The 17,120-nt window shown below is 45.1% G+C and overlaps 1 protein-coding gene across 1 annotated transcript in view; it reads left to right on the top strand.

Annotated features, from left to right (window-relative positions):
* LOC109299351 (cytosolic phospholipase A2 zeta-like) overlaps positions 1–7,208 on the top strand; it is a 48,784-nt gene extending 41,576 nt beyond the window's left edge. Inside the window, exons 16-20 of the mRNA XM_019519940.1 lie at positions 993–1,100; positions 1,639–1,833; positions 3,196–3,356; positions 4,724–4,910; positions 6,742–7,208. Of these exons, the coding sequence (XP_019375485.1) occupies positions 993–1,100; positions 1,639–1,833; positions 3,196–3,356; positions 4,724–4,910; positions 6,742–6,962 (872 nt within the window). The 3' untranslated portion in view covers positions 6,963–7,208. The remainder of the gene's footprint in view (positions 1–992; positions 1,101–1,638; positions 1,834–3,195; positions 3,357–4,723; positions 4,911–6,741) is intronic.
* The last annotated feature ends 9,912 nt before the right edge of the window (positions 7,209–17,120 follow it).

Raw genomic sequence — 17,120 nt, 5'->3', positions numbered from 1 at the left:
CAGGTGGCAGCAGCTCCTTCTGGCTGCCACTGCCACTGGCTCCAGCCCCGTGGAGCTGGTGGGGACCCACACTTACAGGCTTGGCACAGGCCTGGCCTGCCCTGCACCAGCTCCAGAGCTGCCCCAACTGGAGCAGATTGGCCTCAGACCAGCAAGGATTTGCATGCACAGCCCTGACTCTGGCCTGCCCCATGTCCACTCTGGACCTGCCCACCCACGATGAGCAGTGGCAGCAGCGGTGGCAGCTAAGCAGAAGCTGCTGCTGGGCACAAGAGAAGAGTAGTCGCCTCTTCCTTGCTGCTGCTAGGCCCTTCTTGCTGTGACTGCCTAGAGCCCATACCTGGGTTGCCCTGTGGCTCCTCTCTGCCACTGTCACTGCCACCTCTGGGCCACCCAGCGGGTCAGTGGAGAGGAGATGCAGGGCAACCTGGGTGTGGGCTCTGGGAAGTTGCAGCAAGAAAGGCCCAGCAGTGGTGAAGGGGGGGAGGGCCTGCTTTTCTGCTGTGGCCAGCAGCAGCTTCTGCCTTGCTGCCCCTGCTATTACTGCTGCTCACTGTGGGCAGGTGGGGAGGCTGGGGTCAGGGCTGTGCATGCAGGTCCCAGCTGGTCTGGTGCTGGTCCACTTTGTCCAGGGCAGACTGGGCCAGTCCTAGGACTGTGTGCTCAGCTGCTGGTGGGTACTGGTGGCAGTGGCAGAGAGGAGACGCAGAGGGCATGGGCTCTGGGCTATTGTGGGAGGAGGGGGAGATGCTGATCGGTCCAAGACAGTCCCCCAGAATTGCCTATGTGGCCTATGGGCCCAAATAGTTGCCTGCCCCTGCCTTAACAGCATTCTTTAAAATCGTATATAATTAGTCCTACCCAGGCTGTGTCCTTAATATGGTACGTCTAGTGTGTTGAAACGGAATATGGTCATTTTCTATTGGCACCGTGCTGTTCAGTGCTTAAGAAGTCTAATGTAATCATTTCCTTTATCTTTTATCATTTGTCAGGAATATGGTCCAGTGCCTTTGCTGCAAATTTAGATGAGATCTGGGAAGAGGTGGTTGTTTCAAAAGTTGGGTTCTTAGAAACTCTGAGAGATGCCATCAAAGTTGCAGGTAAAGGAGAGATATGTTGGGCTGTTCTTAAAGTTGTATGGAAGCAATGAACCCGTTTTTACAACCAACTAAGACTCAAAGGAAAAGCTGATAAGTACCACAACTGTATTCAAAATTCACAAAAACCTCAGATTTAAGCCTTCATTATACTACAGTTGTAATGAAGTTAGCAGATCTGGGAATGTCACAATTGTTTCCAAACCCACTTACTACAGTATGTTTAAGGTTTATATTATTTATTTCTCTCCGTAACTAGGTAAAAATCATGCCCTGTCCAAAGTGGAGATCTGTGATGTAATCAGGTTAGGGATAATTGTCTTAGTTGAGTTTTCATCATAAAGTTATACACATGGATTTAATAACACCCTTCATTTTCAAAGTATAGGTTGGAGGTGACTCCCACTAAAAATATAGCACTGGTGATGAAGAGCCCAGTGGTTATAAAAAAAAAGTATCAGACTCCTAGGACTCCAGGGCTAAATGATTAGGGGACAGTGAACTTTAGGCTTGAACTCTGGATATTTTTTTTCTTTTGTAGATGAGGCTCATGGCTACAAGCCAGTGGACACCTCAGAGTTAGAGACTCGGATGGTCATGCCAGGTGGAGCCTTCTCAAATCTATTTCAGGGTTTCTTTAGCTCTCGTGTTTCCACTGGAGAAAATGTCAATTTTATGCATGGACTTCACCTTCATAAGGACTATCTCAATGCCAAGCAATTTGTGGCCTGGAAAGGTGGGTAACAGTTTTGTGGGAGAGAATGTAGGGTATGCATCTGGGACATTTGGGCCTGCCAGGATGGGCAAAGTGACCAGGCAGTGACAAATCTAGTGACAAGACAAAAATCTGTAATCTTTGAGTAAAGTAACTAAAGCACCAGGGGAAATCTTGTGGGCTAGATTCTGCCCTTACTTACACCATTGCATTCACAGGCTTACAGAAGCATAAACAAGAACAGCGTTCGGCTGTATATACTTTAGGACAAAAGTACTGTAAATCCTATTTGATAACGGCAAATAACTTGCCTTGAAAGATTAGACAACTCTGTGCTTACCACAGTGGCCCAAGACTAAAGAAATTTGGGCTGTATTCCAGGGTATAAACTGTTGGAGTGGATTCAGCTGTGCTGGGATTTGTTCTGACACAGCTGATATGCTTCATTGGTGTTTACAGATGTCACCCAGGGCTGTTGTCCTGCAAGTCCTAGGCCATTCTCAGGACTTCAGGGGCCTGAACCTCTAGGACAGTGGCCCCAGATGCCTGGCCCTGATGTTGCAGACTTGTCCCCTGGGTCAGGACATGGCAATGAGACAGGCATACAGTGGCAGTCTCCTGCAGGGGATTTCTTCACTGTGTGTCTGCAAGTGGGGGAATCCCTACACATCTGCAAGTACCCATGCCCCAAGTAGGGATATGGCAGCCTGATACACGCATCATGGGAATCCCCTGCAGGAGAATTCCTGGGGTGCTCAATAAGCAAACAGATGTCCTCCCCTATAAGGTGTCAAAAACTGACTACTTTTGCTTGAAGCCACATTTTTGGGCATTTGGAACTTGACAAGGGATCCGGATGTCTGTTTTCCTACAACTTGTGCCACCCTGAACATTTTTATGGTAGCCCAAAGGCAACATCTATTTATGCCCTCATTGACTTTGTGGACAAATTACTTGAGGCCAAATCCTATTTCCATAGAGGTATAACTAGCAATTTTTGTGCTCTGGGCAGAGATGCTCAGTAGCTGGTGGGGAGGGCGAGGTTTGGCAAGTGCTGGAGGGTCTTATCTGACATAGGCACTCCCCACAACTGGGCTGCTGCTGCTGCAGTGCAGGCTCCCCAGGAGCCATCATTCTGGTGCCCTGCTTACCCATCCCTAGTTACACTAGTGCTTAATTCACCTTTAAATGTTTAAGTAAGTATGATCCACAGTGGGGATATCTTTGGTGGTGTGGATGGGTGTTGGGTGGAAATACAGCTAATAGCGAGATAATGACACATTTGACCTTTAGGTTTTCCATGATTCGCAGCCTTTTATTGTAATTTCAGAGAATCAGTTTTTCTATATTTTATTTATCATTGTGATTTGTGGGGTCTTTCAGGCTTGGATGCTTTCCCCAACAAACTCACTCCCCAGGAAAACAGACTGTACCTGATAGATGGGGTTTTTTCTATAAACTCTCCCTTTCCCTTGATGCTTCAGCAGGAGAGAGATGTTGATGTCATTCTGTCATTCAACTACTCTTGGGAAGCTCCATTTGAGGTGAGACATACAACTGAGTACAGTTGAGCACATTCACATTACCTGTCATCTCATAGTTCTGTGCAGAATATTCAAATGCCGTGTTTAGAAATACCTCAATGGCATACAGCAGTGGTGCTCAATAGGGCTGTGCGAAATGGCCCCATTCTGTTTCAGCTGCAGTTTTGACAGTTCGAAGGAACGGCGTTCTGTTTTGAATTTCATTTCTATTTGAAATAGCTGTTCCCGTACCGTTGAAACTGAAAGGCTGTTTCAATGATGTTTTGACGTTTCGCTGGGGGTGGGGAGTCAGTGTAGCTGGGCTCTCTGCCCCCATGCCTGATCGCAGTGTGTGGGGGGTGGGACTGAGCCCAGCTGGGCTGACTCTCCGCTCTGTGCCTGATCGCAGCACACCAGGGTTGGAGTGAGCCCAGCTGGACTGACTCTCTTCCCTGCACCCAATCGCAGTGCATTGGGGGTGGGAGTGAGCCCAGCTGGGCTGACTCTCCACCTGCGCCTCCCACCAGACCGCAGTGCCCCCCACTGCAGCGCAGCACTGGGGAGGGGAACTGAGCCCATGCTCAGTTCCCTTCCCCTGCGCTGTTATTGGTTTCTGGCAGCAGGAGATGGGGACAGCCAGGGCTGCACTCCCGGCTGGTGCTGGGAGTATAGCCCTGGTTCTTCCCTGTTTCTCGCTGCTGTCTTTGAAACTTGAAACATTTCAAAAGTTTCAGAATGTTTTGACAAGCCTCATTTTGTTTCAAGGCTGTTTTGAAGCCCTTCATTTTGATTCAATCTCACTGTTTTGAGCTCAAAAGTAGTTGAAACAGTGTTGAATCGAAACAACTGGCAAAATTTTGTACAGCCCTAGTGCTCAACCTTCTGGCCCCATGGGCCAGATGAATAGTGCAAGGCCAGGCCACAGGCTGGATCTTGTACTTAGGTTTGGTTCATGGGTGCAGTTTGGTGTGCTAGCTCAACCATGTGCTGGCCTGAACTCACACACTGGATCCAGCCATGTGCTGGCCCAATCTTGTGTGCAGGGCAACTTTATCCAGTCCACGGGGCTCCCCACAGGTCTGGAAATCTGGCACCGGGGAGCTGCAATTCATGCTGTCTTGGCTCCTCTGCTGCCAAATTTTGGGGGTAGGCCCACAGGCTGGATGACATGGCCTTGTGGGGTAAAGGTTGAGCACCCCTCTATTAGCTGTTTTGTACATCTAGCCATAAACGTCAGAATGCTCTGCAACTTCTACACACTGAGCACTTTTGAAAGTCTCTCTCTTATTTATGTGTCTAAAAGGGAGCTAAGCTGTTCTGAAAATCTGATATCACATGATTTTAAATCTCATGCAGTAAAGAAAGGAACTTTTGTCTTCTGGATCCAGGTCCTACATCAGGCCCAGAAGTATTGTGAAGAGCGGGAAATCCCCTTTCCACACATTGCTGTCAGTGAGAAAGATAGGCAGAAGCCAAAGGAGTGTTATATGTTTATGGACACTGAAAATCCAAAGGCTCCCATAGTACTCCACTTCCCACTGGTGAATAACACCTTCCAGCAATACAAGGCACCAGGTAAAGGAGAATGCAATAAAGCCTCAGTTAGATGTCTCATCAGCAAAATGTGTTCTGCATCCCACTTTAGTGGCTGGTCCTGCCCAGCCAGGGGCTGACTGGCTGGGCAGCAGCTCTGTGGAAAAGGACCTGGGGGTTACAATAAGTTGGATATGAGCCAGCAGTGTGCCTTTGTTGCCAAGAAAGCTAATGACACACTGGGCTGCACTGGTAGGTGTGTTGCCAGTTGGTCAAGGGAAGTTATGATTCCCCTCTTCAGCGCTGGTGAGGCCACATCTGGAGTACTGTGTTCAGGTTTGGGCACCCCACTACAGAAAGGATGTGAACCAATTGGAGAGAGTCCAGCAGAGGGCAATGAAAATGGTGAGGAGGCTGGGGGTGACATGTCTTATGAGGAAAGACTGAGAGAAATGGGCTTATTTATTATAGAGAAGAGAAGACTGAGAGGTTTTTTAATAGCAGCCTTCAACTACCTGAAGCGGGGGTTCAAAAGAGGATGGAGCTAGACTGTTCTCAGTGATGGCAGATGACAGAACTAGGAGCAATGGTCTCAAGTTGCAGCAAGGGACATTTAGGTTTGAAATTAGGAACAATTTTCTCACTAGGAGGGTAGTAAAACACTGGAACAGGTTACCCAGAGAGGTAGTAGAAACTCCATCCTTGGGGATTTTCAAAACCTGGCTGAACAAAGCTTTGGCTGGGATGATCTAGTTGGGGCTGTTCCTGCTTTGAGCAGGGGGTTGGACTAGATGACCTCCTGAGATCCCTTCCAACCCTAATCTTCTGTGATTCTAACTCTTTGCAAGGCAGCAGCTAGACTGCTAGAGATCAGGGTCTCAGGGGGCAGGTGGGTGTAAGGCATAAAAAGAAAGGAAAAAAACCTTTTATAATATGCATCAACCCTGGGTGTTGCAAACCACAGATTTGCAAATGCTTTTTTTACTGGACTTTTTTGTATATGGTTAGTACAAAACCAAGTGCAAATGTTGTATTGTTTATTTGCAAACACTTTATTGCTGACCTAGGCTCTTTAGTAAAGCCCTAGACACATGTCAACAATTGATTCCCACTTTTTTGTTTTGTTTGGTTCGAGTAGTTAACATAGGTTAGTTATTTTGCATTTACGTTTTAGTCTTCAAGGTACAAATAAAGTGTATTGACTTCATTGGTATGATTAGCATAGATATTTGGATCAGCCACTTGATTTTTGTATTGTGAAATCTGAGAGAAACCCATCTCCAGGACCTATTTGATTCTATTCTTTCTTCTCTTCTTGGTGAACTTGCAAATGTCTTCCTATACAAAGAACAACTTAGGAGTCACCATAGACATGGAGTAGAGAGCAGAATTTTAGTAGGAATTAAATTTAGCTTTTTACTTGAAAGATTTTTACTATAGCTGCTAGAATTAGGGAAAGAGATGAATATTTCTTAAAATTAATTTGTCTGAATATTTCAGGCCAATTTTTGTCTCACTGACTGCACTGGCTCAGGTATATTGCTTGTCTAAGTTTTCAGAAGCCATCCTTATTATGTTTTCTGGGTTCATCAGTCTTATTTTTTTTTAAATTGTGTTTAAAACTTACAGTCTGAATTTAGATTGAAACCTTATTTTAAGATAAAGACATTGGCCCCTGAGTAGTTTGCTATCATCTGCAGAATGTCACTTAAATAAATGTAAATCCTTTACCTATTTCTCATCACCTTACGGATAGGTTTATGATAAATATAAGTGAATACAGCACTTTTTTCTTCTCCTGTGCAAACATTTGAACATCCGATCGTGAAGATCTGAGAGGAATGCTGTTGTTTCATTTTGTTTCTGTGTGCAGGAGTAGAGCGTGAGACAGCGAATGAGAAATCCTTTGGCAACTTCCTCATTGAAGGGGCAGACTCTCCTTACCGTTCGATGAACTTCACCTATAAACCTAATGAATTTGATAGGCTGTTGGAATTGAGCTGCTACAATGTTATAAACAACAAGGACACAATCTTAAAAGCTCTTGCTTTGGGCATGAAAAGAAGGGCTCTCAAGAAGGCCAAAAGACAGTAAGATGGTATTCTGTGTTGGACATTTGTTACAAGGTATTGAATATAAATGAAGTCTTTAAAGAGGAACACTTACTGGATAAGGTATCTGCAAGTGGCCAACCTGCTGGATGACTTCCTTAAAGTTTATAGCTTTTCAAATCCCTATACACAAGCAGACTGTGGAAACCAGACATTTCTGGGTGAAATGTATGAATTAAGCTTTAATAATAATAATAACAACAATAACAATAATAATATTGAAAATACTTTTGTGTGCTCCTATGTCTGCCTTATTGAGACCTTGTGAACTCCCTGTGTAGCATGTGATCAAGTGGGATTAAAAGCATGATGCTTTTCCTTCAACAAATAGGTGATACAGTGTAACTAATATCTAGAAGCCCTGCTCTTCAGGGCAAAGAGGGTTTCTTTCTGTCCGTATTCAGTTATTGCCAGGGTGCCACCAAGGAGTGCTGAGGGCTAATAGCAATGGAAGGGGATGCCTTTTCTTCAGTACTTGGCATTGTTTAGCTTTAATATTTTTCTCTGAAAAAAGAATGACATTTAGATGTGGTTGGAAGTAAAAATGTAATCACTTCACATGAAGACAGCATATTTCCCTATCTCCAGAATAGATATTTAAATGATAATAATAAAAAGCATGTGTGTATACATATATATGTGTATCAGCAGCTTGCTTCTTAATTCAAAGACCTGAAGATTAACCAGTATCAAGAAGTATATGAAACTTGTGTCATTTCTGGATCCAAACTCTACAGTTCAGTCCTATCTAATCTAAATTCATTAAAACTGGTAGGCAACCATTGATCTTCTGGATCATGGTGTATTCTTAAGAGGTCTAGTCAGGTGCCTGATGAATCCGCTTGTGCTTGACAAACCCAATGCAAGAGTGAAACCGCTTGTTACAAGTTCCACAGGTCCATGTGTTGCCTGGGTCACAGCCCAAATTTACAGCAGGCTGTTTCCTTTGTTTCCACTTTGCTTCTGTGCTGTGGATCAAAGCTGCTTCATGTTGAGCTGCACCCAGTGCCACAGGTACCGTCCAGATTGGATGGGATTCTGCACACTCTCCTGGAATTCTACACTGATATTGCATGGCTTCATATAATTTTGACACATCATAGTACCATCATAAAGGGCGACCCCACTTCCTAAAGCTGTCTCAAATCTCACTGTACAAAATATTTTTGGGGACACTGTCTTCCATTCCCCTGACATGGCCAAGCCATTGCAACCTCCTGTTTTTGATTAGTGGTTTCTGAGTGTGTCAGTCCTGCACACTCCAGCAGCTTTGTTTGGCATTTTGGCTGCTGACAGACTGGGGAAAAAAAAATACTCGGTGGTTTACTTTCAGCTCGGTACACCCCTGCATGGAGCGCAGCACGTGCCTAGAAGAGGAGCCATGTCACTTTGACCTGGTTCATCCAAAGTCTGTAGAGATTGTGTTCTTCAGCGGGGCTAGACAAGAGCCAAACAGCCCCACCGAAACGCACAATCTATACAGATATTGGGCGAGCTGGGTCAAACTGACATGGCTCCTTCTCCGGTAAAGTGCTGTTGTTTTTATTTTCCATGTCTCTCAGCAGCCTTTGTCTTCCTACTTTATTTTCAGGATCTTGTGCAGGTGTCTCATTATAACTAATTGAAAAGATCTATTAAACTGGACAAACTGTCTTTTGAATATGAATTCGTACAGCCAGGCAGACCTCATAGACCATCAGCATTCCAGAAATAGACTTGTAATTAAGGTTGAAATAACAATTCCATTTTCAGGTAATATTTTAGAAATTTGTATCTTTCTTGAAAGATTTTCCTGTGGGATAACATTTAGCATGCCAATTTTCAGTCAATAGGTAAAATTTTTGTTATAGAAATCTGAAGTAGGCCAAAGTTGCTCTTGTATTGTCTGAGTGCAAAAGAGTTTTGAGATTGCAAGAAAAGGTGCTGATTTTTTTTTTTTTTAACCGGGTGCTTATAACTCAAAAAGAAGTTTGGTTCATGTTTTAAAATGCATAATCTGGCATCTCACTCAACATCTTCAATGAGAAATGTAGCTTGGCAAAGTATTACAATAATTTTTTGGGAAGTAATTATATTAGAATTGATTAAAACTATATTTGTATACTGAGATGACAAGGTCAAATGGTTATAAGCTACTACAAAACCGTTTCAGGCTGGACATAAGGAAGAATTTCTTTACTGTCTGAGCCCCCAAGGTCTGGAACAGCCTGCCATTGGAGATGGTTCAAGCACCTACTTTGAACACCTTGAAGAGCAAACTGGATGCTTATCTTGCTGGGATCCTATGACCCCAGCTGACTTCCTGCCCTTTGGGCGGGGGCCTGGACTTGATGATCTTCCGAGGTCCCTTCCAGCCCTAATGTCTATGAAATCTATGTACCTGTTGTGTCCCACTGTTGATCTTACAGGACAGTGGAAGACATGTTTCCCTTCTTGTGATGGCAACATCTGTTTCTACTCTTATAGCATGTATTTATACTAATTACATTCCAGTTCCTCTGTTGAATTCAGATGGTCTTGAATTAAGCATACTGTCAATTTTAATTTTGAAAGTAACCAAAAGAAAAAAAAATCCAGTTTCTAATAAAGAACTGCTTAAATAGTAAGCAAAAAATCTTTACACTATGAAGATTTTCCTCCCTCTTTGAAACGAACAAAGGTTTTGCATATGGTTGTCAATTAATCACAATTAATGCCTGTGATTAACACATTAGTTGGTTCTTGAGTTCTTAACGTGTTAATAATCATGCACCTGGCTTTGGAGCCTGCACCTGGGCCATCCAGTGGGGCATCCCTGGCAGAGCAGAGGACCTCAGGGCAGCCTGGGCATGGGCTCTGGGTGGCTTCAGCCAGGAGCAGGAGGGCGGGCATGCACAGACGTAGATACACAGGAGCAGCTGCAGCCTGCACACTGTGTAGAGCAGTACCACGCCGGTAAGTCTATGGAGGAGTGGGGAAGGGGTTGGGGGGCAGATCGAGGCCCCCATGCTGAGGGAGAGAGTGGGGCAGGTGCTGGAGTCCATGACCCACCCTGGGGCTGGGTGGGTAATGGGGGGTGGAGGGTTGCATGGCTCCCTGCCACTGCGCACACCCCTGGAGGAGGCATATTTGTGCATGGGGTGGAGATGGGCTGCCCACTGCAGGCTGGGGTTCTGTGCCCTGCTGCCTTTGCCCTGGGAGTCATGCACTGGTCATGCTGTATGTTCCCTGCCCACCTGGCAGTGGGAGGCACAACATGGCATTGCACAGCTTCTGGGGCAAAGGCAGCAGGGAGCAGAGCCCCAGCCCACCTCCGCCCTATGTACAAATCCAGGGAGCATATGCCCCCCATGCCTCCTGTAGGGGTGCACACTGTGGTGAGCAGCTGCCCCACCCTGCACCCCTGGATGAGCTACCCAGGGCTGCATCTCATGAACTGCCCTGGCCCTGGGTCCAATTCACCCCAGCACCTGCCCCTGCCTCATTCCCACTCCCTTCCTCACTGTGGGGACCTCAATCTTCTGCTCCCTCCCCCCCGCTCCTTCTCTCTCCCTGTGCCTCTTCCCATCCACAGACTTACTGGTACAGTGCTGTCTGTGTCTGTCTGTGTCTCTGAGTGAGTGTATGGGTGTCTGCTTGTGTATCTGCCCCTACTCCCAAGCCATAGCCCCCCCAACCCTGCTGCTGCCCCTCAGGCCTGGCCCACAGTGCCCTCACATCCTGCCAGGGTGTGCAGGGACCCCCCTTCCCAGGCTCCAACTCCCCCTCAACATACACAGTCACAAGTTTCTCCCCCCCACAAACTCTACCCCCCACCCTAAACAATACAAAGTATTGCATAATTTTGAGTTCTTAGTTGTGTGATTAAAATTGTGATTAATTGCAACTATTTCTTTAAATCACACAACTAATTGCAATGACATTTTAAAAATTGTTTGACTGCCCTAGTTTTGCAGCAATGGAGAAACTGACTATATAGGAGGGATAAGTACAGACAGTCAAAAAGCCTGAGGCTGAATCCATTTAAGTTTTGCAGGCTAGTCTAAGCTGTGTAGATTGAATTGATAAGCAAGTGAACGGACATTCACTTTTGATTCCAGCAATGCAACCACGTGCCTGTGGTGGCCTAGGCCAGAAGCTGGGGGCACTAGAGCATGCCTTCCTGCTTGGCTGGAGCAGACAGCTTGGGTCAAGGCTAGCCTGCCTGCCCTGCAAGGGTTGAGAGGGGGTTGTGGGGGATGTACAAAGCATCTTGGGGTGCTGGGGGACTGTGAGTTAACTTGAATCTGGAGAGGATCTGGAACAGAAGCTCAATAAACCTATTTAACCTAAATCAGTTAAGTCTGATACTATATCCATCCAGGTTTATCTTAAACTGGCTTTGGCCATTTTGAAAGTGGTTATGTGCACTGAACTTCTGTTGTGTTACAGATTTGAACCAGTTTCCAATCACTTATGCTGGTTGATGTTTAATTTTTGTCCCTAGCTGAGAAGTGATGACAGATAATGCAAAGTAAACAAACTGAAAATAGAGACATAGTTCTTGTATTAACTTCCTCCCATTTCAGCAGTTCTGGGTGGTACTGGTAGCTAAAGCAGGCACACTATTTTCAGACAGGAATGTGATTTTTCAAGTTGAAGGGATTGTTAATTAAAATGCTTTCTTTGCATGCAAATGCTAAACATAGATTAAATAAATCAATAGCTGAGACACCATTGTATACTGAATTAAAGAGCCATTTATACAGTACTTGAATTAAACATTTTCTCACTTGATTCTAATGAGGTATATGGCAACTACATATTTCAGCACAGACCTATTTCTAGTGCATGACAGGCTTAGTCAAGCTGAGTCATGGGGAGCCATCCACTCAGTGGTGAATGTGAATCTTTACTTCAAATATCAGCTTTTTTATGTGTAGCAGAGAAACAAAAGAAAACACATTGCCTCCATATCTGTCAAGTAAACAAGTTACATCTAGGTATGTGGATGGAGGTATTCGTAACTGACTAATAATGTTAAATACCTCCATTTCTGGATGCCCAACTTGACACTTCAAGAACCATGCTTCCAGAAGCACTCAGTTGTGGACTTCAGTCGCATTGATTTCAGTAGGACTTAAATAGTTACTTAAGTGCTTCTGAGTATGCTTAAGATCATATTCCATGGTTTTCTTGAGTCAGGGCCAAAGTGCTGAGATTCTACCCTCTAAAAATCAGGTTCTCTTAAGGTACTTCAAGTTGGACATTCAATGTTGCTTATTTGCCCCTGAAATTATGAACCATAATTTTTCCCTTTGTAAGGAAATCTGATGGCAGTTCAAGGACACCTAAGACTTCAGAGAACTTTATCCTGACTGAGGATAAAACTCAAATCCCTTCTCCTCCAGACACAAAGCTTTTTTGTACACAGAGTAATTGAGATTTAGCAAAAAAGTACTTGTAAGACACAGATGAATAGTTCTGATTCTGCCCAGAAGAAGGTATTATATATACATGAGTGCTACAGAGTTTTAGCTGTATTATTACAGATCTCTATCATGGCAGATCACAGCACAGTAAGTAAAGAAGAAAATGTGTTATTTTATGGATATGTCTACACAGTTTCCAGAGCACTTTGGAGGGTATCACCGAAAAGTATGCCTCACTCAGCTGCTCCCAATCCACACGTGCCAAACCCAGCAATGAGACACTGAAGGCCCACTCTGTCATCTCTAAAGCTCCCCATTCCTAGTATACTTAAAAGCATCCTTATGGGGAGTGCCCTCACAGCAGCTTCACTGCTACATGTTTGCATTTGGCATGCATGGTGTAGGAGCAGAGGTGGGATGTAGCAGTGCTTGTATTCCTAAATTCTATTTTGAATGATAGTCACACATTTCATTCTCAAAGTGATTTGACATGGCCAAGTTTATCTTGATTTCAAACACATTCAGGGAACAAATGTCACGTTCTTGTGATTTTTTTGACACAATTAAGGAGGCTGGGTTTTAAAAAGTGTCTAATCTTACTTAAAATAAATTTGATTTACAAGAACTTGGAATCAGAATCTCTTGGGCATTTGCAAGCTCTAAAAACATCAGTTTTTATATCTTTAAATTACTAGTCAAAGTGGCACGAAAGAAGTTCATTGCTATACCTGTAATTTTAAAACATGGCAAAGAGTGCCCAGAGCAAAGTAGGTGCTCTTTTATTATTGAATTAGTGCACAAATTAGGATAGATACAATTCAATATTTACCAGTAATAAGAAAACTTTTTTTAAGGCGGAGAGGAGAAAACCTATACTGGAGACTTTAGGCTAGTTATCATTATTTTGTGTTCATCTCTGTTCCCTCGCTCTCACTGTCCCATCTGCACATCATCTCATTCCTTCAGATCATAGGATTGAGGAAAAATCCATCTGGAAGGGACCTGCTCAAGACCGGTTCATTCCTGTCTAAACTACCTAAAACAAAAGTTGTCTAATCTGCATATGAAAGCTACCAGAGAGAGAGATTCTACAACATGACTACATAATCTCTTCAAGTGCTTAATCACCCTCAAAGAAAGTTATGAATGATGTGTGCCTCTTGAAGCTTGGGGGGAGGCATGGCAACTACCAACAGGTGGCAGCGGCAGTGTCAGTGGTGGGGCCATGGCAACAGTGAGCACGGACCCCCCCACAAGCGGCCACAGTGATGTTGATGGTGAGGGCAGGCCAAGTAGGGACCACCTGCAGGTGGCCGCAGCAGTGTCGGTGGTGGGGAGGGGAGCAGGGGCTGCTGATAGCTGCTGTTGGCGGTAGTGAGCAGAGACCTTCTGCAGCCATTGGCAGCCAAGGGGAGAGGGGGGCGATGACTGCCTGCAGAAGCTGGCAGTGGCTTTGGAGGTGGCCATTCTCAGGGAGGGCACATTCCCCCCCTGTGCCCATGCTACACATTGCCTATGAACAAAGTTCCTAACAGGTATCCTAAATTTTTGTTGTTGCAATTTCATAGTTTCATAGTTTCTAGGGTCGGAAGGGACCTGAGCAGATCATCTAGTCCAACCCCCTGCCATGGCAGGAAAGAGTACTGGGGTCAAATGACCCCAGTAAGGTGGTCATCCAACCTCCTCTTAAAAACCCCCAGGGTGGGAGCCTGCACCACCTCACTTGGAAGCTGGTTCCAGACCCTAGCCGCCCTGACCGTGAAGTAGCGCCTCCTGATGTCCAACTTAAACCTTCCCTCCGCCAGCTTGTGACCGTTGTTCCTGGTCACTCCTTGCGGCACTCGGGGGAACAGGGACTCCCCCAGCGCCTGCTGATCCCCCCTAACCAGTTTATAACAGGCCACAAGATCCCCCCTCAGCCTTCTCTTTCGAAGGCTGAACAGGTTCAGGTCCAGCAACCTTTCCTCATAGGACCTACCCTGCTGTCCCTTGATCATACGAGTGGCCCTCCTCTGAACCCTCTCGATGCTGTCCACATCCCTCTTAAAGTGTGGCGCCCAGAACTGGATGCAGTACTCCAGCTGCGGCCTGACCTGTGCCACATAGAGGGGGAGGATCACCTCCTTGGACCTGCTTGAGATGCATCTATGGATTTAATTTAATTGCATTATTTCTTGCCTTGGCCTTGGTGGAGACAGAAAAACAGAGAACAACTGGTTTCCACCCTCCTTAAAAACCACTTTTTAAAAATATCCATAGACTGTTATTAAATCACCCCTTAGTCGTCTTTTCTCTGGACTCAGTAATCTGAATTTTTTCACTCCCTTGTCATGCATCATATTTTCTCCAATAATTTGTTTTTCTCTTCTGGACTCTTTCCATTTGGTCCAGATGGCAGTAGATAATTTAGTTCTCTATTAGTATCAGGGCCTCCTATCAATTGTTGCCATATCTCAGTGGGTGGTATGGTGGGTTTCAAAAACCAAATGTGAAAGCAAGATCCTCTTAGGAAATCTGAAAAACAAGGGCCTTAAGGCTAGGGACAGACATTCAAAAAGCCTGAGACTGAGCTGATTCAATCTTTGCAGGTTAGTCTAACTTGGTTGGGCTGAACTGGTTTGAAATTGGACAGACATTCTCTTTGGACTGAGGAAATTTAGGCACATGCCTGCAGTGGCTCAGGCTAGAAGCTGGGGTGGTGGGGGCGGTGCTAAAGCATCCCTCCCTTCCCTTCTGCAGGGTGTTGAGCTGAGAAGGGCATGGCCAGGCCCCAGCAGCACTCTTTCATTAGGGAGGTCTGCCTGCATGGTCCCAGGCTTTTCCCATCTGGCTGCTCAAGGGGTGGGAGTGTTGCCGGCCCCCTGCCCTGGGCTAGCACTCTGAGGCAAGGGGACGTGGGAAGTGCAGTGCATGCATCTGCTAATGATACAGAGCTTTTCAATCTCCCTCCCTACTTCCTCATACTGTCTGCAGCAAACTGACAGGCAAGCAAGCCAGCTGGAGGCTAATAGTGATAATATTCTTTATCACCCAATTAGCAACATAATGGCCTCTCTCTGTTTTTCAAACGTCTTAAACAGCTTACCTGCTGACCTGCTGATTAGCTTCAAACAGCCCTAAGCAGTCACTGTTCTGTCTGCCTGCCCCAGTGAAATTGGAGAGAGACACACACATAACTACCTCTCAGCATTAGCTAGCATACCACATGCTTAGGGTCCATGGGGCTGGGGTCCATGCTGTGGGAGATGGGAGGGAGGGGGGGATTCCTGTTTGAGCAGTGAGGTAGGGTAGGGCAGGGGGAAGCCAGGCAGACCCTGCTGTGTCTGCAGGCTTTGCTGGAGTCTTACATAGCATTAGCTAGCATTCCACATGTTGGCTATGGTCTGTGCTGTGGCAGAGAGGAGGAAGGGATCCCTGCTTAATCAGCGAGTGGTGAAGGGGTGGAGAGAAGGGGGCACTGGAAAATCAGCAGACCCTGTTGTGCCTGCAAGTCTCTGCAGGAGCTCTGGCCAAGAAGCAGAGAGCTTTGCCCAGTCCAGAGAGCATGCTGGGATGTTGGGGGACTCTGATTTAACTTAAACCAGCAAGGGGTCTGGAACAGACATTGCATAAACCAGTTTGACCCAAATCAGTTAGGTCTGATACTACATTTAACCAGGTTTATCTCAAACCGGTTTCAGCCATTTTCAAACTCATTTATGTGCACTGAACATCTGTTCTGTTACAGGCTTAAACCAGTTTCTGATCACTTAAACTGGTTTATGTTTAATGTCTGTCCCTAGCCCAAGAAGAGAGACCCTAAAGTCAGAAGATGGAGGAGCTTGACTTCTCTCAACCAGAGAGAACAATTCTCTCAGAACAAAAATCCAGATTGTGAGGTGGAGTTTTTGATTAAATAGGGATCAGAAATGTCAGATTCATCAATACACGCCAATATGAGAGTGACTACCACTTGTGGACACTGGGTCAAAGGAACAGAAGCGTAATAAAGTATTAGCTATTTTTGCACAAGTTGCTTATGGGTGGTTGTATTAGTGTCAAGTGAAACAGTCAGTTGAAGGCTGTTCTAAAGGCAATAATTAGCATGTTCCAAACAAGAGATGTCAAGAGACCTTTTAACATATTATTTTTAGGAGAGAGAAGGGCTTTATTTTGTATGTCCTTGGGTTGGGTTGGAATGGGGAGTGCAAACTCATGAGGACTGCTGATGAGCTAAGGTCAAATTTTAACATTATCTTGGGAAGGAATTTTCCCTGGGTTGCAGCCATGCACATCCTTGGGACGCGTACTCTTCAAATCTTCCACAATAGGCTACAAAGCATCAAGTCGGTGGCATATGGATGTGAGAACTACAAATGAACCCAAGTGCTGCAAGGTGTTGGGACTGGTGAATCTGAAGTTAGCAGGGATGCTGAACAATTTGTAAATACTCAGTATCAACACTTGTTTCAAGAGCAGAATTGTTTAAATAATTGTCATTTCTACTTGGTGGCTGAAACAAAGAACAGGGAAAAAGTTTTGTTCAACTCGCTTTGTTTTTCATTTAGTGGGAAAAATTATTTTGAGTTAGTCAAAATTTTGTTCTCAGGTGTTTTTTGTTTCAACTCTGTTTTTTGTTTTTAAAAACAAAAAATATTAGCTTCCGAACACTACTTTGGTCTTACAAGTGAAACACTTGGCTTGAAAAGTCTATTTAATGACTTCTTTGCCTCCATTTTCCTGAGCAGGGACTGGAACAGCCACCCCCCCCC

Source organism: Gavialis gangeticus, unplaced genomic scaffold (assembly GCF_001723915.1).
Source record: "Gavialis gangeticus isolate Ggan-Ray unplaced genomic scaffold, GavGan_comp1, whole genome shotgun sequence".
NCBI lineage: Eukaryota > Metazoa > Chordata > Crocodylia > Gavialidae > Gavialis > Gavialis gangeticus.
The sequence above is the reverse complement of the archived record's forward strand: the minus strand, read 5'-3'. Positions and strand labels throughout refer to the sequence as shown.